Below are 26,563 nucleotides of genomic sequence, written 5' to 3'. Positions count from 1 at the left end.
TTACGTACAACCACATTTTGCTTTTTAGTATCATAGGATGATCTAAACAATATATTCCAACATGACATGGAGACTTTCCTTTTCATCTTTCTCTCTTCTACACTTACTTGTAAAGAACTCAAGCTGTCAGAGCTGGTACTTGCAGGTGAGTCTCTCTTTACTTCGGGAGCAGTCTCTGGAACTCTCACCCTAACATAGTTTATAAAGTGTCGCATGTTTGACACTAAGTTACTGCCAGGAAACCAACTGTCATGACAACGTTCTGGTCCACATACTGATACCTAAAACATGAAAATAATGAATATGAAACCTTGCCAAGTCAGGTCTAATGTACAAAGGAGTTGTAGCTAACCTAAATAATCACCCACCATTTGTCTTATTTCTGAATCCTTTATAGTCTCATCTTCAAATTATAAAGTGCTAATAAACCCAAATTCAAACATAGAATATAAGAATAAATTTCTCAATACTAATATGGGTAAGTTCAACAGAAGTCAACTAAATTTATCCTGAAAAAAAAAAATACATTTTTCAATCTAGAAATACTTAACAGTACAGAATATTTTTCAGCATCTATTCATAATAACTCATAATACATAATACAATCAATGATATCTTGACTATATTATGAGTCATTATATTTGTAGGAAGTCTGAAAAAAAATCAACCAAAAGTCTGACCTAGTCAGAAATATTAATGATCTTTTAATATCTACGAAAGAATATATGTTGATTCAACTTAGACAACATATTGCCTAGTCTTTTTACTTTGTTTTTTGCTGTTACTGTGCTGTGCTGTATTTTGTCTTTTTGGAGAAAGGGGAACTTGTATAATCAATCTGTAGTAACAACGGCTTTTATGGAAAAGATACTTCTAAAGTCCTATAACATATTAACAACTTGTATTTTCAAGTACTTTAAAAATTCTCCCATATTACAATATTACTTCATTAACTTAAAACCTTTCCAGAGAGAATCTGATACTCAAAAATAATCCCTGATAAAATTACTAGGATTTCCAGACATAATAAGTCCTAACACAATTATTTATCAGTAATCAATGTTTTTAGCATAACACCAACTGCATTAGCCATTTTTCTTAGATCTGTACATTATGAATTACAAATCACAAATTCAATATCATAAGAGTGAAACCTCTAAAACATACGTATTTAAAATCAAAAAGGGCCTTTTCCAGTAGTTAAGAAAATCTTACACATTTAATGAATCCATAAATAAGTTTACAGATGACACACTACCTTTGTTAAGGCACTTTGTAACTTTAATATTTAAAAATATAAGAAATTTACTTACCTCTTCATCTGATTCCTCTTCAGTTGAATTTTCAAGTCCTAATTCGATCAGATATAAAACCATGCAGAGTACGTGTTCTGACAGATTTTGATGATCCATCAAAATCTTTAAAGAGGGAAAAAATGCCTCATAATTACTTTTTTCAATAAATATATTTAAGTATCCAAAGACATGTTGTTATAGATGAAAATAACATAACCATATATCTGTGTGTGTGTGTGTATATATATATATATATACACACACACACACAGCATGATCAAAAAATAAGTAAAGCTACATCTTGGTGAAAGGACAAACTATAATCAAAAGAAAACGTTCCCTCCCAAGATCACACAGAATTAGAAGCAATATCTAGAAATACTGGGTTCATGGATTTCTAAAGGTACCATGTTAAGTAGTCCACTAAATTCATTATTATATGCTAGTATCTAATAAAATAATTTAACAAGAATATTTTGCATTCTCATTTGCTGATATTCTTTTCCTGACAAAAATACCAGATTAATAAGTGTACTAAATAGGATAATTCATGCAAATGTGTTTAGCATAGCACCTGGCATGTAACTGCAAGCCCAATAAATATTTATAGAATATTAATGTTCTTAAAATGTCTCTAAAATTAAAATTCTTGGCCTGAGTATTTTGTGCAGTTGAGTAAATGTATGTGTTAGTATATGGTTTATATGGGTGAGAAAGAAAAAAGGGATGCAACTAAAAGAGAGGCTTCTCTGAGGAAACATCGAGAAATCTGACCTTATATAGATTACACATTGCAAGTTTTACACATCTTATGCAGGATTTCAGAACTAGCCTACAACAATCATTCATTCAATATGATACAACAAAAACTGGAAGATACCTAAAACACCATAAGAAAAAAATCGCCTGGCAACCATCATGTTCTCCTCATTATAAGGAAGCCATCTGACCAAATGATGGAAGGGGTAAAAGGATGAGGTTCCTTGCCAGCAGTAGGTGAGACTGTCAAGAGTACAAAAGAGGACACTGTAGGATGGGCCTCATAGAAACTGATCAAATGGCTGAGTGGGCTTAAAAAAGGACTTAGTCACCTAAGAGCTAATTTATTCTGACTAAAGAATAAACACTTTCAGTTAGCTGCCTTTCTAATGTTTATTTTGACTATTAAGAAGGCTTTTCTTTTTCTGTTCATCTTTTGTGTGAGGAGAGTAAACCTCCAAAAACCTTTTAAAAATCTATTTTATACAAATTCTGTATATACCTAGATTTTTGACCTTGAACAACAGATTCTCAGAGGCCTCAGTTTTCTTCATCTTTAACTGGAATAATAGGGACACCTGGGTGGCTCAGTGGTTGAGCATCTGCCTTTGGCCCAGGGTATGATCCCAGGATCCTGGAATTGAGTGCTGCACCAGGCTCCCCACAGGGAGACTGCTTCTTCCTCTGCCTCTATGTCTCTGCCTCTCTCTGTGGCTCTCATGAATGAATAAAATCTTTTTTAAAAAATGGAATAATAGACCAGAATTATTGTGAGGATTACACAAGTTAACATCTGTAATTTATGTAGTACAGTATTTATCAATTGGTGTTCGACAAACAGTAGGCAGATGGTAGGAGGAATGCAGCAGGAGGAGGTGACTGAAGGCTGGGAGGCCATAGAGGTTCACCCTTTCTAATCCACTACTTTACAGAAAGGAAACTAAGGCTTGGCCACACACCCCGCTAGTATAAGCAATTCTAGAACAGATTTCAGACTCCCAACTATGCCTCCTCTTGATAAATAAAACATTACTAACTAAACTCAAATTTTGGCTTGAAATTCTGTGGCAGTACATCTTGCAGTTTCAAATGAGTAACTTAAAAGCTAAGGAAAAAATTGACTAAGAATGATTTTCTAAGTTTTATTAACATGTTCTATATTAATGATTTTAACATTAAACATGGGAGATGAGATGCTGTCCTGACACTAATGTTTAGAAAGTTGACTTGCCAATGCAATGTCAATTAGAGAAGTTTTTTCTATCACTAGAATTAAGAAATTATAAAGTTGAGATTTTTAAAAATTGTTCATAATAATCTTATAACAACTAAAACACTGCTTTTCTATTTTTGATAATACACTATTTTTACACTAAGCAAATGAAATGACTGAAAAATATAACTGAAAAGAATACAAATTATTTGCAGTAAGGCTTCTTTAATTTTTTATATCATGAATTATTGATCTATTACTTATTACTGTTACCACAGTACTCAGCTTCACCATCTGAACTAGTTTTTTAACCTTTAAAACTCAGTAATTATGTCTGGTAAGTAAGAAGAAAGCTTTCACTCATGAAGATTTTTGCTAGAATTAAACAAAGTATGTAAGTAGTATTTAAAACAAAAATCTTGTATATGTAAGCATCCAAAAAATGTCTGTAAATACGGCAGCCCCAGTGGCGCAGCGGTTTAGCGCCGCCTGCAGCCTGGGGTGTGATCCTGGAGACCCGGGATGGATTCCCACATTGGGCTCCCTTCATGGAGCCTGCTTCTCCCTCTGCCTGTGTCTCTGCCTCTCTCTCTCTCTCTCTCTCTCTCTCTCTCGCTCTGTGTCTCTCATGAATAAATAAAAAAAATAAAATCTTTAAAAAATTAAAAAAATTAAAAAAGCCTGTAAATACAAATATCTATTTAACAAAAAAATTCTACCTTTTTTGATGAAGAATATTTTAATTCATTTTACTGAATAATCATCTCAGAAATTAATGAAAATAATTCAATTTGAGGCAGATGTCTAAAATCTTAACAGGAATAACTTTTATAAGTAAGATGAAAAAGTGGTCATGGGGTAAAGCTGAAAGAATGAGGGGTACAGAAATCTAAAAGTATTATTTCATTACAAAGCAAACATTAAAGAAAACAACCAAATGTCTACCTAACTAAATGCAATGTATCTTTTTTAAGTAATCAAAAAAATGTGTATATCGCCATTAGAAATTTGCATAATAGGGCAGCCCCGGTGGCTCAGCGGTTTAGCGTCGCCTACAGCTCAGGGCGTGATCCTGGAGACCTGGGATCGAGTCCCACGTCAGGCTCCCTGCATGGAGCCTGCTTCTCCCTCTGCCTCTCTCTCTCTCTCTCTCTCCTCTCTGTGTATTCTCATGAATAAATAAATAAATAAATAAATAAATAAATAAATAAATAAATAAATAAGAAATTTGCATAATAAATATGCTCTTTAAAATTTTCTTTTAATTTTTCAAATTCTAATTAGGAATAAGAAGCAATAGTTTTTCTTTTCTAACTGTGTATTAGAAATCTGCATAATAAATAAGCTCTTTAAAATTTCTTTTAATTTTTCTAATTGTAATTAGGAATAAGAAACAGTTTTTCTTTTCTGTGTAACATTTATCATGTCTATACTTACTTTATTGATGTCTATAGTTATTTTATCTATATGATACGACTATATATTTTTTTGTCTTTAATCTCTTACCCAAGTTAGATAATAAATATGCCTGTTATATATTTACATATACTCTACAATATTATGTATGCAATTTCTGAGTACACAGCTAATGTTAGTCAAATAAATAAATAAATAAATAAATAAATAAATAAATAAATAAATCAGCTCTACAATAAGAAAACCCAAGAATAAAACAAAGTCTAGGTAGCAAAAAAATAAAAGCATCTATCTTTTCAGAAAGTTTCTGAGGTATTTACTAAAGCAAATTCTTAAGACTGACACATAGAAAACCATTCAAATCCCTCCATGTCACATTTCTGATCAGAGAGAAAAAAACGAAGAAAATAATCTGAAACACAAGGTCACTGGCCCTCATGGCTTAATTTGGTCTTTTTAATGGATTCTGGTGGCTGTTTGGTCCCTATTGTTCATTTCATTTCTCCTAGTTTTACAGTATTTCACTTTTTGTTCTATAAGAGCCATAAATAGATATTTCTATCTGAAACTGGATAAGATGAATAGTTTCCCACAAAGAATGGTGTAGCTACTCCATTTTCAACTTAGAATATATAAATACCAAAAAAAAGAATAAATACACTTTGCTTTATAAGTAGTACTTTTACATAAATATTATGTTAACATTTTTATTTGAAAAATATGGAAATAAATTCTAATCTGAGTCTTTCTATTCAAATTACTACTGTACCTTGTAAAGCAGAGTGAATAGCACAATGTGTAAAGTTTTACAGTGCAAAAGTCTCATAAGACCTTTATAGCTGGGATGGAGTGGCGTCCTTTTCTTATAGGGAGGCCAGGGATTTCCAGGGAATTTTCCACTCTGTTTTAAACTGTAAAAATAAAGCAAAACTAAAATTAGATGATAGACTCAAGATTAAACTGTGGTTTAAGTAGTGATTTATAGGGGTGCCTGTTTGGCTCAGTTGGTTAAGCATCTGCCTTCAGCTCAGGTCATGGTCCTAGAGCCCAGGGATTGAGCCCCACGCTGGGCTCCCTGCTTGGAAGGGAGTCTGCTTCTCCCTCTCCACCCTGCTCCTCTCCCTGCTTGCATTTTCTTTCTTGCTCATTCTCTCAAATAAATAAATAAACAAATAAATAAAATCTTTTAAAAATAACAGTAGCGATTTGTACATAATTTTGTCATATTTTTCTACGCAGTACCATTTTTAATCAAATTGCTCAAAAATGCCAAACACATATCTATTCTTTCACAATAAACATTATTTCTTTTTGTATTAGATAAAAACAAGGGAAACCTAAGCTGAAAACTAGAAAAAACTATATGAATAGGAAATGTTAATAAAAGGAAAGAAACAAAGAATACAACGTAAACTACTAAACAAAGAAATTTCCAGTTGCAATAATTGAAAAAAAATAGATAATCTAAAAATTCTCCCACCTACCAATGGCTTAGAGAGCTGGACAAAACATAAAATGTAATCCTCTGAATGCATATTTGAACTCACAAAACAGGAAGTGAAGTTCCCCAGTTACCAGAAAAAGAACAAGGAATTAACAACAAGCACTAACATGGGTTTACCAATGGTTTTAAAGTCCTTGAACAAGTATATCTCAAAGTAAGAGGCTCACACAAGGCTTAGAGATGGAATGAGATCTCACATAAAGCTGGCACCTTTGAAGAGCTTCACCCTCAGTGAAAGGATAATTCACAAGGAAAAATAAGAAAGCTTATCTGTCTCTTCTGTGGTGCAAGAACAACAGGCTCCCCAGGAAGATAATGATAATGAACTTATGTACAAGTAAAAGCAGACTCAAAACACAAAAGGTAAAATTTGAGAGAATTACACAGAGAAACTGACAAATTCACAATCATAACAGAAGATATTAACACATTTCTAACAGAAAGCCCAAGGAAAAAAAAATTGCTAAAGACTTTGATGATTTCTTAAAGATTTATTTATTTTAGAGAAAGACAGAACGTGTATGAGGGGGTGGACAGAGGGAAAGAGAATCTCAAGCAGACTCCCCATTGAGCATGGGGCCCAACACAGGGCTCAATTCCATAATCCTGAGACCATGACCAGAGCCAAAATCAAGAGTCAGACACTTCACTGACTGAACTACACAGGAGCCCCTGGATTTTGAAGATTTTTAACAACATAATTAATAAGCTTGAACCAAAAGACAAATAAAGAACATCCCATAATTAGAAAATACATATAATTTTAAACGCACTTAGAATATTTATGAAAATTTTAAAAATACTAAGATTGAAAGTAAATTTCAAAAAATACCCCAAAAATGGATGGATATATGGGCCTTGACCACTTGTCACAAAATAAATAAAACTAGAAATCCACTAAATGATAATGCAAAACTTCAGACATGTAGACATTTTATAACATGATGTTCTTAGAAATTCATACAGAATTATAATAATAGAATTTTAAATTCAGAACCTAAACTATATAGAAACACTTGTGGAATACAACTAAAGCTGTACGTGGGAAAACCCCAGTATTAAATGCATGTGTTTTTGTAAAAAGTCAAAAACTAAGTGTCGGGATCCCTGGTGGCTCAGCAGTTTAGCGCCTGCCTTTGGCCCAGGGCGTGATCCTGGAGACCCGGGATCGAGTCCCACGTCGGGCTCCCTGCATGGAGCCTGCTTCTCCCTCTGCCTGTCTCTGCCTCTCTCTGTGTCTCTATCATGAATAAATAAGTCAAATCTTAAAAAAAAAAAAAAAAAAAACTAAGTGTCTAAGGGAGAAAATCCAAATTAAATTGAAAGAAGATAATAATAAAGAAGAAAAAGGTACAAAATAGAAAACAAGGAAGAAAAGAAACAACAAAATCAAGGTTTATTCTTAAAAAAAAAATAGTAAAACTGGCTGTCCTCTGAGAAAACTAATCAAGAATAAGAAACAGCAAACTAATAAATAATAGGAATAAAAAGGCAAAGATAATTTTTTATTATTCTTTACTTGAGACAATATAAAATCTTTCCTAGAAAAATAAAACTTGACTGTCCTTCTCAAAAAGAAATAAAAATCCCAAGTAAGGCTATAAGCTTTTAAAAAAGTGAGTTAGTTTTAAATTACACTCCTAAAAAAATAAAATAAATAAATAACACTCCTCTCACATAAATAAATGAATGAATGAATGAATGAATGAATGAATGAATGAATAAATGAAATTACATGAGGCCCAGGTAGTTAAATAGGAAAGTTATCAAATCTTCAAGAAATATCCACATAAATAAGAATGAAGTTGGACCACCACCTTACATCATCTGTAAAAATTACCTGAAAATGTATCAAAAACTGAAATATAAGAGCTAAAACTATAAAACTCTTAGAAGAAAACATAGGCTTAAGTCTTTGTAACCCTGGATTAAGCAATAGATAAGATACCAGAAGCACAAGCAACAAAAGAAAAAACTAGATAAATTGAACTTCATTAAAGTTAACTTTTGTGCATCAAGAGATACTCAAAAAGTGATATCATTATCAAAAATAATGATACCTTATTTTTCTAGGAACCCACAGATGACAGAATAGCAAAAATATTTATGAATCATATGCCTGATGTTAGTATTCATAATATATAGAGCTCTTTAAATTCAGTAACAAAAAGTTAATCCAATTAAAAATGGGCAAAAAGGGCAGCCCCGGTGGCGCAGCGGTTTAGCGCCGCCTGCAGCCCAGGGCATGATCCTGGAGACCCCGATCGAGTCCCACGTCAGGTTCTCCGTATGGTGCCTGCTTTCCCTCTGCCTGTGTCTCTGCCTCTCTCTCTCTCTCTCTCTCTGTGTCTCTATGAATAAATAAATAAAAATTTTTTTAAAAATGGGCAAAAAATCTCGGTAGTTCTCCAAAGATGATACACAAACGGCTAATAAACACATGAAAATATGCTCAACATCATTAGCCATCAGGGAAATGCAAATCAAAACTACAATGAGATACCAGTTCATACCCACAAGGATGGCTGTAATCAAAAAGACAGAATATAAGTGTTAGTAAGGAGAAGAAGAAACTGGAACCTCATACACTGCTCACAGGAATTTATAAAGCTGAAGCTGCCTTGGTAAACAATCTGGTAGTTCCTTTAACAATTAAACATAGAGTTACCATATGACCTAGCATTTCCACTCATAGGCATATTCTCAAGAGAAATGAAATATAATCATATAAAAATTTATACACTGATGGTCATAGTAACATTATTCAAAATAACCCCAAAGGGAAAAGAACCCAAGTATCCATTAACTGATGAATGGATAAATAAAAGTGGGATATCCTCACTATAGGAGTACTGTTTGGCAATAAAAAAAAAAAATGGTTCTGATACATGCTAGAATGTAGATGAACCTTGAAAGCATTATGCTAAGTAAAAGAAGCTAGTCACAAAAGAATGCATTTGATTCTATGTATATGAAATGTCCAAAATAGGTAAATCCATAGAAACAGAAAGCAGATTGATAGTTATCTACAACTGGAGGGCTGGGGAAAATGCATAATTAATTGAAAATGAATATGGGGTTTCTTAATTTAGAGTAAGGAAAATGTTTTGAAATTATTATAGTGGGGCAGCCCAGGTGGCTCAGTGGTTTTGCGCCACCTTCAGCCCAGGGCCTGACCCTGGAGACCCGGGCTCAAGTCCCACGTCATGCTCCCTGCATGGAGCCTGCTTCTTCCTCTGCCTGTATTTCTGTCTCTCTCTGTCTCTGTCTCTCTCTCTGTCTCTCTCTCTCTCTCTGTGTCTCTCATGAATAAATAAAATCTTTAAAAAAAGAAATTATTATAGTGATAGCACAATTCTGTGAATATACTAAAAACTACCTACTAAATTGTCCACTTTAAATGGGTGAATTGTATTGTAGGTGAATTATATCTAAATAAAGCTGCTTAAAAAAATTTCAAAAATAAATAATCTTAATCTCCTGAGATACATTTTAGAAAATAGCAAAAAGGTAAAAGATACATAAATAATTCCTGATGCTAATATACATTGTTACCAATATAAAGACAACATGATACAAAAAATTTCTAAGACTATATTCCTCTGAGTATAATGGGGAAAAATATTTTAATGAGTAAACCATAACAAGCAATATTTTTTAAAAGTACATTATCACAAGATTGGGTTTCCCCAATAATGCAAAGATATCTGGATTGCAAACCATCATCTACACAGATGCAAGAAAAGCATTTGATAAAATTAAAAACTCAATCATAATAAAAATTCCTAGTAGGGCTGCACTAAAAAAAATCTTCCTCAATCTGATACAAAACCACTAAAGTAAACATTATATATATTGGTGACACATTTGAAAGGTGTTAGAAACGAGACAAGAATGCTTTTCAGGTCTATCATTCATTTAACCCATCCCCTCTGGTAACTGTGGAAGGACATGGGTTAAATGAGTCATAGGGACTAAGGAGTGCATTTGTTGTGATGAGGACCTGGTGATGTATGGAATTGCTGAATCACTATATGGTACACCTGAAACTAATAGGACATTGTATGTTAACTGGAATTAAAATAAAAACTTAAAAAGATGGCATTTCAGGGAGTCTGGGTGGCTCAGTTGGTTAGGCATCAGGCTTCAGCTTGGGTTGTGATCCCAGGGTCCTGGGACCGAGCCTGGCTTCTCCCTCTCTCTCTGCCTGCCACTCCCCTTACTTGTGCTGTCAAATGAATAAACAAAAATATTTTTTTTTAAGATGGCATTTCTACTAAATTAATCTAGATGCTGTTAATTAATTTCAATCAGCACAATTTCAATCAAAATCCAACATGTTTCATCATTAAGTTTACATGGTCATCATAAAGTTCTAGGCAAAGAGCCAAGAATAAATATTATAAATAGAAGAAAGAAGAGAGGGAGAAGAAGGAAGAAAAGAGGATGTGGAGAAAGGTGAGAGAGAAACAACAATATTTGTGATAGTATGGGATTAATTTACAGAATGAACAGAAGAGAAACAGATCTATATATACAGATACCTGATACAGTCAACTGCCTTTATTCAAGTAGTTATGTTCTATAAAGTCACCACAAACAAAATCATTGCTCCTAGGAGAAATACAAGATTAGGTTCCTGCAAGTCTGGGTCATTTTGTTAATCAAAATTCCATTTGCATTATATTTGCCAATGTCCTTGTAAATCAAGACAGTCCTATCAACAATGAAAACCTGCTCTTTCACATGACCCTTTTCTGTATAACTCTTAGCAAGTATTTTTAAAATTCTTCTACCTCAGGATCTATAGAACCTGCCTTGCCTGAAAATTTAAAAATTTTCACATTATATTATTTTTTGAAACATGCAAGCCAGCCAGCACTAGTGGAAAAAAGTTTAACATTTTCCTGACCCTTGCTAAATGTGACAGGAATTTCTTTATGCGTATAGCATTTTTTATCAGTCATCATCTCAAAAGTCCACAAATTTAGCTTTTAACCTTTCCATAGCTTCATCACACACTACAATTGCTATTTCAGTACTTTTTGGAATGACCTCATGCATAGATCAGTGAATTTCCTCTACCTCTTTCTGGATGTACCATTCTATTGATTCATTACCACTGAACTCAAGTCAACAGCATTATAGCTCATGACGGAAAGAAGCTTATCGAAGTATCTGCCTTCCGCTCAGGTCATGATCCCAGAGTCCTAGAATCAAGCCCCCCATTGGGCTCCCTACTCAGCAAAAAGTCTGCTTCTGCTCCCTCTGCTGCTCCCCCTGCTTGTGCTCTCTCAAATAAATAAATAAATAACTTAAAAAAAAAACCCACAAAGTATCGAGAATAGCCAAAATATCAAAACAAAATAAAACAAACCAAAAAAAAAAAAAAATGCCTCTAACATGGAAGCCAGAGAACAAGCAAAACAAACAAAAAACCAAAAACTTAATTTAGAGGAAATATATTTGTAAGGGAGGGGGAGAATCTTAAAAATAAAAAAAAATTATCTGGCACCTGGGTGGCTCCATTAGCTAAGCATCCAAATCTTGGTTCCAGTTCAGGTTGTGATCTCAGGGTTGTGAGATCAAGGCCTGCATACCTAGGCTCCTCCCTAGGTATGAAGCCTACTTAAGATTCTCTCCCTCTCTCTCTCTCTCCCCCTCCCCACTCCTCATTCACAAGCACATGTGCACAGACTCCCTTTCCCTAAAATAAAAATAAATATCCTTTTTAAATAAAAATCCTTTTTAAAAAATTAAAATTAAAAAATTACCATTAAGATTCCAGAGAAATGAATTGCATCTATGATTCAAGAATACCATAAAACTAAGTTTCTGTGGGGAGGGGCAGCCCGGGTGGCTCAGTGGTTTAGTGCTGCCTTCCGCCCAGGGCATGATCCTGGAGACCCAGGATCGAGTCCCACTTGGGGCTCTCTGCATGGAGCCAGCTTCTCCCTCTCCCTGTGTCTCTCATGAATAAATAAATAAAATCTAAAAATAATAATAATAATAATAATAAATAAAAATAAAAACAAAAACATAGGGGAAGGGGGATCCCTGGGTGGCTCAGCGGTTTGGCGCCTGCCTTTGGCCCAGGGAGCGATCCTGGAGCCCCGGGATCAAGTCCCCAGCGTGGAGCCTGCCTCTCCCTCTGCCTGTGTCTCTGCCTCTCTCTCTCTCTATCATAAATAAAATCTTAAAAAAAAAAAAATAGGGGAAGGAGAGAAAAGGAGTGAAAATATCAGTGAGGGTGACAAAACATGAGAGACACCTAACTCTGGGAAATGAACAAGGGGGTAGTGGAAGGGGAGGTGGGCAGGGGGTTGGGGTGACTGGGTGATGGGCACCAAGGGGGACACGTGGCGGGATGAGCGCTGGGTGTTATGCTAAATTTTGGCAAATTGAACTCCAATAAAAAAATTCTTTTAAATAAATACATACATACATACATACATACATACATACATACATACATACATACAAACATAGGGGATCCCTGGGTGGCTCAGCGGTTTAGCGCCCTGGCCCAGGGTGTAATCCTGGAGTCCCGGGATCGAGTCTCACATCAGGCTTCCTGCATGGAACCTGCTTCTCCCTCTGCCTGTGTCTCTGCCTCTCTCTGCTAAAAGAATCTCTCCACCCACCCTCTCCTCTCTCTCTCTCTCTTTCTTATGAATAAATAAATCTTTAAAAAAATAAAAATAAAAAATAAATTGATCGGATGCCTGGGTGGCTCAGGGAGTGATCCCAAGGTCTGGGATCAAGTTCCACATCAGGCTCCCTGTGAGTAGCCTGCTTCTCCCTCTGCCTATGTCTCTGCTTCTCTTTCTGTGTCTCTCATGAATAAATAAATTAAATCTTTTAAAAAATAAATAAGAAAACAAATTGGTTTCTGCATAATACTGTAGTATTTGTATACAAGCATATTTTTCAAAACCCCAACAGCTTATGATAAAATATTTCAACTATCCTACTAGCATAAATAAGCATTTTCAGTGCCTATTTTGTTTGTTTGCTTTAAGCACTAGCCCCTAAATATGCAGCACCTAGAGTAATGAAGTATTCCAAAATAAAGTTTATATATTAGTTCAAGGTAGCAAATGATACATCATTCTGACTGCTCTTTTCAAAAGCATTAGTAGGATAATGCAAATGAAAAGCTACACGAGAGCAAAAATTTTTCAGTGATTCAAACCAACACTTAAATAAATATTGACTAATTTGAGACAAAAATGTACATAAACTCATACACCATACTTTTCAAACGTGGCCCGGCAGTCGTTAACCTTCAAGATGGGAGACAGGAAGCAACAGAAATATCAAAATTATAGTTGAAAAAACTTACTTTCCAGCAGAATTTAAAACAGTCACTATATAAAAATCACATCTGCATGTTGGAAATGGCCTAAACAAAAGTTTCATTAACAAACATTTTCACTAAACTTCTCTGGGCCACAATGTCTTCATATATAAAATATAATATTGAATTAAATGGATGGTCTTCCAACTATTGTTTTGTTCCTTATTGTTGTAGTCTTGTTTTTGTTTTCCTTTTAAAAGTTGAACTGCCTACTAAAGGGTACTTGAGAGTGAGGAAAGCAGTACAGGCCACCTCTGTCTTCTCTTGCTGTTGCCTAACAACAGCTGTTGCTCTGGCCCTCAGAGATACTTCAATGGAACCTGGATAGTATATTTTGAAGGCCTTTTCTGACAACACGATCCTAAGATTCTACACATCTAAACATTACATACAGCAAATAGCTTATTTTCACTTAAACACTCAGCATAAAAATTTAAGAAATTTACTTTTCATTAATTTAGCAATTACAAATTACCTAATGAAGTGCCTAGCCCCGAGCTAGACTTTGAAGAAACAACTGTTAATTTATCCAATCATTTTTCACCATAATTGTTCAAAAGGATTTTTTGTTGTTTTCTTACAAATAGAAAAGGATCACGGGCAGCCTGGGTGGCTTAGTGGTTTAGTGCCGCCTTCAGCCCAGGTCGTGATCCTGGAGTCCTGCAACAGGGCCCCAGGTCGAGCTCCCTCGGGGAAGTCTGTTTCTCTTTCCCTCTTCCCCTCTTCCCTGCTCATGCATGTTCTCTCTCTCTAATAAATAAAACAATAAAATCTTAAAAAAAAAAAAAAAAAGTACAGTACAAAGAACTTCAAACTATCTCTCCAAGAGTTTTAGAGAAAGGTAGAGATGCTGATGGCTGAACTAGGCTTTGTTTTTTGTTTTCGTTTTTTTGGGTGAAGGAGAAGTATGCTAAAATTCTACACTACAAACTATTTCAAATATTTCTGTGATAGATCATAAATTCAACGTATTAGTGCAATGTCATGGCAAATAAAAAGTTTCAGTTATACCCAATATTTATATTTATACTTTGATAGACAAATATTTTCTTAAGATCTAAGACATCGGGGGGGAATAAAAGAGCTAAGACATCAGTATCATTTAAAACATGTTTTAAAATATTTAACATAAAAATAAATAAATAAAATAAAATATTTAACACATACTTTAGAAAGCAGATAAAAGATATATGATATTCAGCAATACAATATTTAAAAAATAGTCTGTAACAGCAAAGAAAAATGAATTCTTCACTGAAAAGATATTCTTCAAAACTTTTTTCTGCAATCAACATTTTAAACCATTTTGTTAAATATTTACAAGTAAAATTCAATTTGCTTCAGCTATTTTCCCAGTTGTGAAAAACACAGCAACATTACCACACTTTTTTTAGGTACCCATCACCTCTGATAACAGACAATTTCATTCTCTTAACTTGTGCCTCCTCTACTGGTTTAAAAGCAGAACAACTTAAAAACTAGGTTTGGCATTTCACTGGTCAATAGCAACCAAATAAGTTTGTTATTTTTTTATTTATGTCTATTTCTGACATTTTATAAAATTTATAAGATTCTGGATCAAGGATATTGAGAACAAATATATATGGCAGATTTTTTAAAATTTCAAAATATTATTTTCTGCCCTAAAGACTAAGAGTATACTTTAATGATAGCTTATCACATTTGTGTTATAATTGAAATTTTTCGACATAAAGACAAAACATCATTATACTAATATAACAGACTTACAATGCTGTGTATCTGTCCATTGCAGACTGCACATCTCTACGGTAAACTGTTCGAAGAATGACCATGACAGGGTCAAACTCCTGATCCCAGACTTCAGCTATTATTCAAAAGAAAGTAGAAACAAAACACTGACATCTTAGGAATAAAGTCAATATTTGATGACTAATTACATTTAAGTATATTTTAAATTCATATATGGGATAGTTTGATTTGATGATTACATGTTTGCTTTAATAAGCTTGATATTATAACTACTTTCCTAATTCAAAAATCATAACTTCATCATGATGAATGTTCTTTTAAGTTCAGTAAGAACTAGTGAGCAAAAACTATTAACAATGAAAAAAAGGCATTATAATGTGATAAGACTTCACCATAGAAGTTTAGTTCATCTTTTTTTGTAAAGTGCCAATAGAATTTAAGAAACGCAATGCATTAACAACTTTGAAAATATTCAAAGATAAAAATATGAAAGCTATATTAAAAACTTAATGAGCTATTGATTTTCAAGAGTCTTACTTTGTAATATTTTTGGCTTATAAAAGATTTTCTGTTTTTTTGCTAAAATTGATCACTGATCACCTTACCAACTTCACAATTAGGAACCATTATCCCATGTGTGGTATGTGTACAACTGGTGGTACAAAGATGATTTTAAGTATACAAAGATTTTTATTTTAATAATTATATAATCATGTTTAACATGTATTAGGAAATTATACATTGCATATAAAACCCATGATCTCACTAATAATCATGCTTAGCATGAGGTGAAGTTTAAAAAAGTGAATCCATTTAAGGAAACACAACAGACTATGATATAATAATAGAGATACTATTTAGATGTGGCAAAAATCTACAACATGGCCTAAGAATAATAATTTTAGAAACCATTGCTTTACGAGTGTACGTGGGACGCCTGGGTGGCTCAGTGGTTAAGCGCCTGCCTTTGGCTCAGGGCGTGATCCTGGAGTCCCAGGATCCAGCCCCACATTGGGCTCCCTGCATGGAGCCTGCTTCTCCCTCTTCCTGTGTCTCTGCCTCTCTCTCTCCATGCCTCACATGAATAAATAAAATCTTAAAAAAAAAAAAAGTGTATCTTTCCTAGATTGTTTTTCCTAACTCATTCTAGCAAAATTCTTAACATCAGAAAACAAGAAACTTTAAGCCTCCTATACATCTACTGTAATTTCAACTTCCTGGCGTAAGAAACAATTAACAATTGTCCCTATTTTCATGTAACAGACTATTCATTCATCTTAAATTATCGATTATAAGTATGACACAAGATCCTTAAGACAGGCCTTATCAAAGAAAAAGACCTTTGTTATTATTTCTATTATGATTTCTTGTCCTTCATTTTTAAATCTATTAACTTGTACAATTAAAATGCCAATACTTTTATCAGAATTATAAAACCATAACAATAGAAGAAAACTTCAGCAATTAACCAGTTTAGCAGACTTTAGTGTTCTGTGGTTTTCCACAGAAGTTTAACTGGGGCCACTTCAGGAGCAAGAAGATGACAAAAAAGATGAGAAATGCGATGTCCACTACCCACATTGACTCTAACAAGAGCAAATGTGTTTTTATTGGTGTTATATAACAGATTTACTTAAGATTTAGTTTCTCAAAACTAAAGTCTTATTTCAACCACTTTTAAAAAGCTTTAATTTAAAAACTCTCATCTACTCCAACTCTTTCATTTTACAAATAAAAGTAAAATCCAAAATTAAGAAATTGCTTTTCTCAATACTAGCTAACAAAATTCAATGCTGTATTTGAATATGAAAACTAATTTCTTGACTCTAATCTTCAAAAGCCCAGTACTCCATCTCAATGTCTCAAGCATTACTGTGCGTAACAATCATCTTACAGAGCTTGTTAAAAAAAACAGATTTCCAGAATTCATCCCCAGAGGTCCTGATGAGAGCAGCAGAGGCTGAGGCATAGGACCCAGTGCTTTTAATAAGGACCACAAGTGAGTATGACAGAGGTAATCCTCACACTATACCTTACTAAGCGCTGTACTATACTAGAATGCTGCTCCACTTCAAAAATTCAACTAAACTTTAGATACAAAGTATTCGCTACAATAAACACTGTGCTTTTCCTTTAATGGAATACACACTGCAACCAGAGACTATGAATTCACCTTTGTGGACTCCTCGAAAAAAATCCCACATGATCAGGTTTATTCTGCTGTTTTGCCAAACACAGTATATGTTATTTACAACTTCAATGTGGGCATCAGTTTTTTCAGTTACACAATGCGTGCTAAAGAAGTCAAGAAGCATGTAAGTGCTACTTCCTTCAAAATTTTAACTTAGATTAGTGAACACCTGGAAGTGATAAAGACAAGACTGAATGAAGACTTCACCTACTTCTGGCTCTTATCAAGCATATCATCTATGAAGCCAGGGAGAAAACCTTGGAAAACCAACCACTTAAGGAAAAAAATTTAAGAAAATGTAATCAATCTTCTATACAGATTTTAATTTTAAAGGTATCAAGTTAAATCTGGGGTAGTGAGAACTATCTTAAAATGAAATTTAGAGAGCAAATACATTTTTAAAAACTTTAAGTATATAGTTTTATAATTTCTGGTTCATTTAGAGTTCATCCACTTATAAAAATGAACTAGAATTCATATATAAAGTTCCTTTTCTAAAACAGTCATCTAAGAAAGCTTGCTGTAACATAAAACCATAGATTTGTAAATAAATGGAAGCAGTATCACTATATACCAAAAAACTCAAAGCTGAATACATAAAAAGCAAAACATTTTCCTTTCAGTGTATACAACTTATATTCAGAAAACCAATTTTGAAATAGTATCTTAAAGTATATAAACGTACCTTTAGGGGTATACATGCCTTGCTGCATTGAACCTCCAGGTTCAAAAACAGGAGCCTTAAAATCAGCTACAGCTGATAGAACTGATTCAAAGCTATAACTGCCTGGAATAATGCCACTTTTGGGATTTGGGTTTTCTGGAATATGATTTATGTGTCAAGAAAAAAAAATAATACCAAAAAGCCAGTTTTTAATCGTAAAATTACCAAGGTACTCCAGTTTCTACTACTTTTGCTTCGAGTAATTGACTGTAATATGTAAAATTGACCACAAGAGGGCTATATAATACAAGAGTTCAATAATAACTTTAATTGTGAATTTTTAAAATATTTAATCTAGAAGCCTATTAATAAGTTATATGCTAAAATAGTTCCCAAGTTTATTTCCACCAAAATTAACCAAATTTCAGAAAATGAAAACATCTTTTAAAATTAATCTCCATTTTCATCATTTTACAAATGTTATACTTTCCCTTAGAGAATCAAAACAATATGCTAAAAATTAGCCAAGATTTTTATGAGCAAAGATTATTTTTCCAAAAACACAAAATGTCATCCTCAAAGAAAAAAGAAAAAGATGCTAAACCAATTTTTACAAAGAGGAAAATCAGAAAACCATAAAGATCCTTTCCCATTGATTTCACATCAATTAATCAATTAATTTTCATTCAAAGTTACAGAGGAATACTTTTGTTCTGTTACAGCACTGATACATATTATATAATAGTTGAATGAAATCAAATAAAATCAATTGGTACTGCTTATGAAAATCTTCAAGGTTATCAAATAGGCATTCCATAGGAATTATTTCACAAAATTTTTGCCAATTATTCCAAACATATTCATAACATACAAAGTAAATTTAGTCCAAAATTTACAAAATAAATTTTATCACAAAATAACACAATCTTTGTCTAAAATTTTCATAACTTAAAAATTATAAAGTGTATATTGTATGCTCTGTCTCAAAGAACACAGTTTTTGAAGTTCATAGATGATAGTCTTTGCCCTTAAAAATCTCTTGGTTTGGGCAGCCCAGGGGGCTCAGCGGTTTAGCGCCACCTTCAGCCCAGGGCGTGGTCCTGGAGACCCAGGATCAAGTCCCAGGTCAGGCTCCGTGCATGGAGCCTGCTTCTCCCTCTGCCTGTGTCTCTGCCTCTGCCTCTCTCTCTCTCTCTCTCTCTGTGTCTCATGAATAAATAAATTTTTAAAAAATCTCTTGGTTTAAGACTGAATTCTAAGAAACAAAAAGAAAATCCTTAAAGTGTTTAAAACCCTGACAATAATTACGGTATACCTCTAAATTTTAACCATGAATTCCAACCTAAGTATACAGATAAAGTAGACCTAACTGCTTTTTACAAAGTGTCCAGCTTCCTTTCACTAATATCATCCTAGAAGGGCAAGGGCAGATCCTCAGGTGCCCAGAGCCATCGGTTCTGAAATCTAATAACCAAGGCTAACAAGCTCCCTGAGAGGTTAACAATGAGACAAAAATATCTGCCATAAGCCCTGAATGCAGAATTGAACAACTGATGTTCTTTTTCCTTACTATTTTTCAACTCCAAAAATATTCTTCAATCACAAAAGTGATATACTTTTAAATGGGCAAAAACTACTTATTATTTAGATTCTATAATTAACAGAAAAGTAAACTTTAAAAGGATATGAGGTCCAGCAATGAACTATGTGTCCTGTCATTCATACACAACTGGGCTACCATCTCTGCCCTGAGAATTTCATCATCAGACATCCCTATAACAATTAAAAAGAGAATTAATAAATCTGAATATATGTAAGTTATAAAGAAACAACTTACCATACTTTTTATTAAGGTGTTTTACCAAAAATGAGGTGCTTCAAAAATTAAAGAACAAAGACTGTAATGCCCCAAATATAACCAGTTTAACTAACCTGCTGTTTGCAGCTCCCTTTAAGTAAAGGATTTTTTAAACGATATTCTAAAAAGAGTAACAACTGTACAACATGTAAAGAGTTTCAAACAATGTTTAAATATATCCAAATCCTTTTCTCTTTTCCATAAGCCAGTTACTACCACAGGGAGAGGGGAAGACAGGGAGAATAGTTAATATCCAAGCATTAGTATGAGTGCTTTTTACCTAAATGTAAACGAAGACTTAAAAGAATCACAAGAAATGTAAGAGCGCCTTCTAACATCGATCTCTCATGCTCTGCATCAAGTACTGTGTTTTGATGTTGTGATGCCATTGTCAACAAATCCACTACCTTAAATCTATAATAAGAAATATTTGAGACAGATTTTTTTAAGTTAAAACAAAATCAACTTAAATTCCAAATACTTCCTAATATCTGTCTTAATAAATTATGCTTACCTTTCAAAGACAGATGAAATAAAGTAATCTGGGTCAAGTCTAGAAGCACAAACCTTTAAAAGACAAAAAAAAAAAAAAAAAAAGAAAAGAAAACCCAGAAACTTTATTTCTCAATATTGTTTTATTTCTTGTATTAATCATGTGGTTTGCTTGAGTTCTGTATCTTACCATGTTTTGACACCTGGGCGGCCTTACAGACATGGGGAGAGACTAACCCTCTCTTTAGCTATAAAGACAGTAAATACTAACGATATTCCTAAAGACAGTAAACAACTTACCTAGGAGCAAACCTCTTACAGGCAAGTCAATCACCCCTATTATCTAACTCTCACACACCAAGGCAATATTGCCCCTGCCCTAAACCAAACTGGGGCCAGGTACCAGATAGCTGGGGACAGCCTTGATGCCCCAAAGTCCACCAGAATAATTATTATTATTATTATTATTCAAACTAACCAATCCTAAACTGTTGCCTTGCCATGCCTTGCCCTTCCTATGCAAATGCCAAAAAAGGTTCTGCTTTAGGATTTCTCCTTGCTCCTATTCCTGCCTCTTGACCAAGATCTAATGCTTCCCCTGTGGCACTAACTTCATGTCATCATTGAGTCACCTCTATAAACTAAATTCCGTGGATAAAAATGAGACACTTCTAAAGTAGAGTATCTGCATTATCAAGTTGACTTACCTGTAGTAAGTAAATGTCAGGGTCAATCATAGAATTACAGAAGTGAGACTGGACATAGGTCATGGCTTGTCCTTTGATTTGTAGACCATTTCTTACCCACATATTACTATGGATTTCAGCAAGACTTGCCTAATAAAATAAAAATAAATTAGACAAAGAAGTTTTCTAACTTCAATCTTTATAAAAAATATGTTAGACTGAACAATCATTTCAAAATCTTTTATAACCTGATTGTAGCATGAGCCTAACATTCTGTCCCATGTTAGTTTAAAATATTCAATTCAAATACATACTTCGAAATTTTTAAATGCTCATTATGCTTTATACAATCTCTTCTCTTGGGGGATTTTTTTAATACCTGAGTTAGTTTTCTTTTATTTTTTTAAGGATTTTATTTATTTATTCATGAGAGACACAGAAGGAGAGAGGCAGAGACAGGCAGAGGGAGAAGCAGGCTCCATTCAAGAAGCCCGATGTGGGACTCGATCCCAGAACCCCAGGATCACACCCTGAGCTGAAGGCAGATGCTTAACTGCTGAGCCACCCAGGCATCCCCCTTCGTTAGTTTTCCATGATGATTCCTAGAAACATAACAATTTTCAATGAAATCTTTCAGGAGGAATCAATAACATATTAACTTTCCTTCTCAAAAAAGAAAACCCTATATAATGCTTAAAGAAACACAGGAATAAGCATAAAACAAAGCTAATTGTTCCAGACTAGCCATTTTTCAAATAATGAGCAGGTAAGAAAGTCAAATAAAAATGTTTTATTATGTTAATGTTTAATTCTTTTCTTTCAAATAAATAAATAAAATCTTTTTTTTTAATTACTTAAAAAATAAGGAGAGGATGCCTGGGTGGCTCAATTGGTCAAGCAACTATCTTAGGCTCAGGTCATAATCCCAGGGTCCTGGGAGAGAGCCCCATGTATGGCTCCCTGCTCAGCCGGGAGCCAGCTTCTCCCTCTGCCTCTCCCCCTGCTCATGTGTGCTCACCCTTCTCTCACTCAAATAAATAAAAACTTTTTAAAAAATAAAATAAATAAAATTGCCAAGAAAAACAAACTGAAGTGCAAGTCCCTCTATACACATAAAAGGTTGGCCCACAAAATTATAGTACTTGAACTGAAAGAAACAATAGTGCTTATGCACAAAAATCCTCTTTTCCCTCATTTTCCAGATGGGAAAACTAAGAATCAAGTAGGCAAGTTACCCCAAACAACAATGGATAATTAAATCGAAATAGTACTAACACTAGAAAAATCTGCTGGGTCTCCTATCAAAAAAAAAAAAAATAGTGCTGTATAGTATGTTAAAAACTTCCCTGTAAGTCAAGACAATGAAAAGAATTCCTGGGGAAATTATAGCTAAATGTAAATTTCAAAGAACAAAAAACACCAAAATATAATATAGCAAAAATATCTAAGTTTAAAAAAACTTTTCAAACATTTTGGCTATAACAACAATGTAAAGGCATAAGAATAAAATAAAAGAAGAATCACATAACTAAGAAATTCAATTCAAAACTTTTTAAAAGCCTGAATACATACTTGAATTTGGAGTGGGTGAATCATGAGTTTCATTAACATTTCCTGATCAGGTAAAACAGAATCCAAATCTAGTTCTTGACATTTCACAGCCTAAAAATTATGGGGGAAAAAATTACTAATTCAATACTTATTTCCCAATATTAAAAAAGTAATAATAATTGTTTGATTATAGTCTTACCTTACTCAAAAACATAGCATAGTAACGATGAAGGGGCAGATGAAAAGTGACTTGGTTAGGTGCTGGCTGGAATAAACAAACGAAATCCACAAGTCAAAGAATGTTTTACAGAAGTTCAAAAGTTTCAAAATGCTAAAACCATACTTTCACTCTGATTTATTCCTGTAAGTTTTAATCCAAACTTAAACTTTTAGAAGATATAGGTTTAAAAAACTACTGTATAGGTAAAATTAATTCCATTTTAAATATCTAAATGCAAATTTCTAAAGGAAGAAATTATATACTCTCAACCCTTAATTCTCTGAAGCATCTAGCACAGAACAAGGGATGGAACAGATTTCCCTTTACCGTAGTCTATTTGGGAATCTTCAAAAGCATGCATATCAAACATGATGATAATAATAAGAACAATAATCACAGCTGACCTTATTCATATTACCTCATTTAATCCTCAGAAAAACCCTATGGAACAGAAACTATTAATGTTCTCATGTTATAAGTAGGGAAATTCAAGCTTAGAAACTTAAATATCTTCCTAAATTTAACAAATAGTGAACTGAAGAGCCAGTCTGGACTCCATGTTATATTCAGAGTGGTAAGAGACCCTGATCACAGTCATAAAGTGGGGTGCAGGTGAAGGGCTTCCCTGTATTCCTTCACAAGCTGGGTAAGATGTTCCCCATATCCACACTAAACACAGTCTCCGTATCCAGTATATATCAAGGAACTTTAGCATTCTTGTGAATATTACAAAACTGTATTTTAAATCTATAAATCCCATGGATTGTTCTATCACTATAGGGCAAAAAAACTACACCACCATTGTCCTTCTTAAACAAATAAGAAAAATGAAAAAAGTATTATTTGTTTTTAAATACTTTTACAAGTATTTTCCGGGTAGAGTTAAAAAAAAAACTATCCAGAACATTCAATTATGCTAATGTAATATTGGTATAAATTTATAATTTAGAGTTTAAAAGAACTGCAATATGTCACCATCCCTGAGGTTTTTTCAAAACAAATATAGTAACAACCTCCTCAATATGCGAATAAATGGCCACAGAAATTTGTTCTAATAAATAATGCCTCCCACAAAAAGGAAGGAATTTCTGATATATGCAACATCATCTAAGAAAGGACATTATGCTAAGTGAAGTAAGCCAGTCAGAAAAAGATACAGATTCCACTTATATAAAGTACATAAAATAGTCAAAATAATGGAGAGAAAATATAATGGTAGTTCTCAGGGGCTGGGAGGGAAGAGAAAATAAGGAGTTACCGTTTTGAAAAATGAAAAGTTCTGGAGATCAGCTGCAGAACAATGTGAATATACTTAACACTGCTGAATTATATACTTAAAAGTGGTTAATGGTAATTTTTTTAAGATTTCTTTTTTTTTAAGTATTTTTTTAAATTTATTTATTCAGAGAGAGAGAGACTGAGAGGCAGAGACACAGGCAGAGGGAGAAGCGGGCTCCATGCAGGGAGCCTGACACGGGACTCGATCCTTGGTCTCCAGGATCAGACCAGGGGCTGCAGGCCGCACTAAACCGCTGCGCCACCGGGGGTGCCCTTTTTTTAAGATTTCATTTATTTATTTGACAGAGCACAAGCAGGGGAGCAGCAGGCAGAGGGTGAGGGAGAGAGAGAGAAGCAGGCTTCCAGCAGGAGCAGGGAGCCCAATGCAAATCCCCGATTCTAGGACTCTGGGATCATGACCTGAGCCGAAAACAGACACTCAACCAACTGAACCACCCAAGCACCCCCAGTTGATGGTAAATTCTGTTACTTTTATTTTACAATTAAAAATAAAAATAAGTTTGCTCCCATTACCATAATCATTTGAGCAACATATTTTATACTAACTAGCTAAATAAGACTCTCCCTCGGGTACCTGAGTGGCTCAATTGGTTAAGCATCTATCTGCCTTCAGCTCAAGTCATGATCCCAGGGTCCTGGGATCAAGCCCCACATGGGACTCCCTGCTCAATAGGAAGCCTGCTTCTGCCTCTCCCTCTGCCTGCTGCCCTTCCTGCTTGTGCTCTCTATCAAATAAATAAATAAAATCTTTAAAAAAAAAAAAAAAGATCTCCATCAATTTCCGCCAAAGGCATTAAGAACAGTGGTTAAGAGTACAGATTCCTGGGTGCCTGGATGGCTCAGCCAGTTAAGCATCTGCCTTCGGCTGAGGTCATGATCCCAGGGTCCTGAGATCAAGTCCAGCATCAGGCTCCCTGCTTAGGGGGGGAGTCTGCTGCTTCCTCTGCCCGTCCCTCCTGATCGTGCTCACTAGCTCTCTCTCTCATGCTTGCTTTCTCTCTCTCAAATAAATTAAAATGTTAAAATCTTAACAACAAAAAAAGAGTAGGTTCCTAAAAGCTAGATTTTCATGAACTCAAACCCTGACCCTGCCACCTCTAGTTATAAACTGTGAGCAAGTTAAACTCTCTGTACCCAAATGCCTGACTTATAAAGTAGGGATAATAAGCAGGATAGCTGTGAGGATTATCTTTAACATGGTACCCAACATAGTGCTATTAACTACAAAGTCATGGACTCTTATCTTGTCTTTCAAGGCTTTAGCATTTCCTAAACTCGCACTCTTCTGCAGTGTTACATTCCATAACCCCTCCTTTTCTAATGTCACAGATTAGCCACTTGCCAAACTCTTCTTCCACTGCTGCCATACATACTGGTGGTTGTCAGATGCCATTCTCAGCTTTCTACTCTTCTCCTTCTGGGTGATTTTCTAGGTATCTCTTAAATCTACCTCCTTCTCTATTTCCACACTGCCCGTAAGTAACCTTAGCTCAGGCCCTCAACATTTAGTGCCTAGATTTCAATGGTAGTCCCTGCTTCTATTCTAACTCTGTGAGACACCTTTGTGGTATCTGCCTAGCTTACAACTCTCTTCATCTCAGAACATCCCTCCCTACTCCATCTCCCAAACATATACATACACACACATACCACATCACACAAAGAATAGAGCCTGACAGTCAAGTTTATGTAAGTGTTGTCTTAGTGATGCTACCATTTCAATAATCCCTCCATAAGTTTCAAATACCAATGAGAACTGGTATAAGAGAAGCTCCAGCTGAGTGACTAACCCTAGAGGGGGCAAAGGAGTAAAGCAAGTTGAAAGTACAGAGGCATAATCTGAATCTAACCATGGGATAAATCCAGACCGAGGGATATTCTACAATATAACTGAGCTAGCTGTACTCTTCAAAATGAGAAACTGTTCCAGAAGAAGACTAAAGACATGATGACTAAATGTAACATAGGATTCAGAATAGGATCCTTTTGCTATAAAGGACAACACTGGACAATCTGTAAAACATGAAGGAATTCTAAGGACTGGGCAGTAATAATATATTAATGTTAACCTCCTAATTTTTGTAGTTGTATCTGGTTGTTAAGACAATGTTCTTGTTTGTAGGAAATACATACCAAAGTATCTGGGAGTAAAAGGCATCAAGTCAAACAGTTCAAGAAAATAAAGTTCTTTGTACTGCACTTCTAGCTTTTCACTAAGTTTGTGATTGTATCAAAAAAAATTTTTATAAGAAAGACAAAGAAAAAGAACGAAAAATCCCCCTACCTTACTAAAAATAATTAATTAATCTTAAAAACTTAAAAAA

General features: G+C 34.3%; 1 protein-coding gene across 6 annotated transcripts in view; it reads right to left on the bottom strand.

The window, feature by feature from the left end:
- Positions 1-26,563, bottom strand: part of UBR3 (ubiquitin protein ligase E3 component n-recognin 3) — a 226,700-nt gene that overhangs the window by 114,304 nt on the left and 85,833 nt on the right. For all 6 annotated transcript variants that reach the window (XM_072751893.1, XM_072751891.1, XM_072751894.1 and 3 more), the window contains exons 12-22: positions 22,920-22,985; positions 22,742-22,831; positions 21,191-21,319; positions 20,506-20,558; positions 20,272-20,405; positions 19,821-19,906; positions 18,155-18,296; positions 15,297-15,393; positions 5,453-5,594; positions 1,314-1,418; positions 108-281 (exon numbers count right to left, since the gene is read on the bottom strand). In XM_072751893.1, the coding sequence (XP_072607994.1) occupies positions 108-281; positions 1,314-1,418; positions 5,453-5,594; positions 15,297-15,393; positions 18,155-18,296; positions 19,821-19,906; positions 20,272-20,405; positions 20,506-20,558; positions 21,191-21,319; positions 22,742-22,831; positions 22,920-22,985 (1,218 nt within the window). The remainder of the gene's footprint in view (positions 1-107; positions 282-1,313; positions 1,419-5,452; positions 5,595-15,296; positions 15,394-18,154; positions 18,297-19,820; positions 19,907-20,271; positions 20,406-20,505; positions 20,559-21,190; positions 21,320-22,741; positions 22,832-22,919; positions 22,986-26,563) is intronic.

Source organism: Vulpes vulpes, chromosome 3, assembly GCF_048418805.1.
Source record: "Vulpes vulpes isolate BD-2025 chromosome 3, VulVul3, whole genome shotgun sequence".
Taxonomy (NCBI): Eukaryota; Metazoa; Chordata; class Mammalia; order Carnivora; family Canidae; genus Vulpes; species Vulpes vulpes.
Note: the sequence above shows the minus strand (reverse complement) of the source record. Positions and strands in the feature narration are given on the sequence as shown.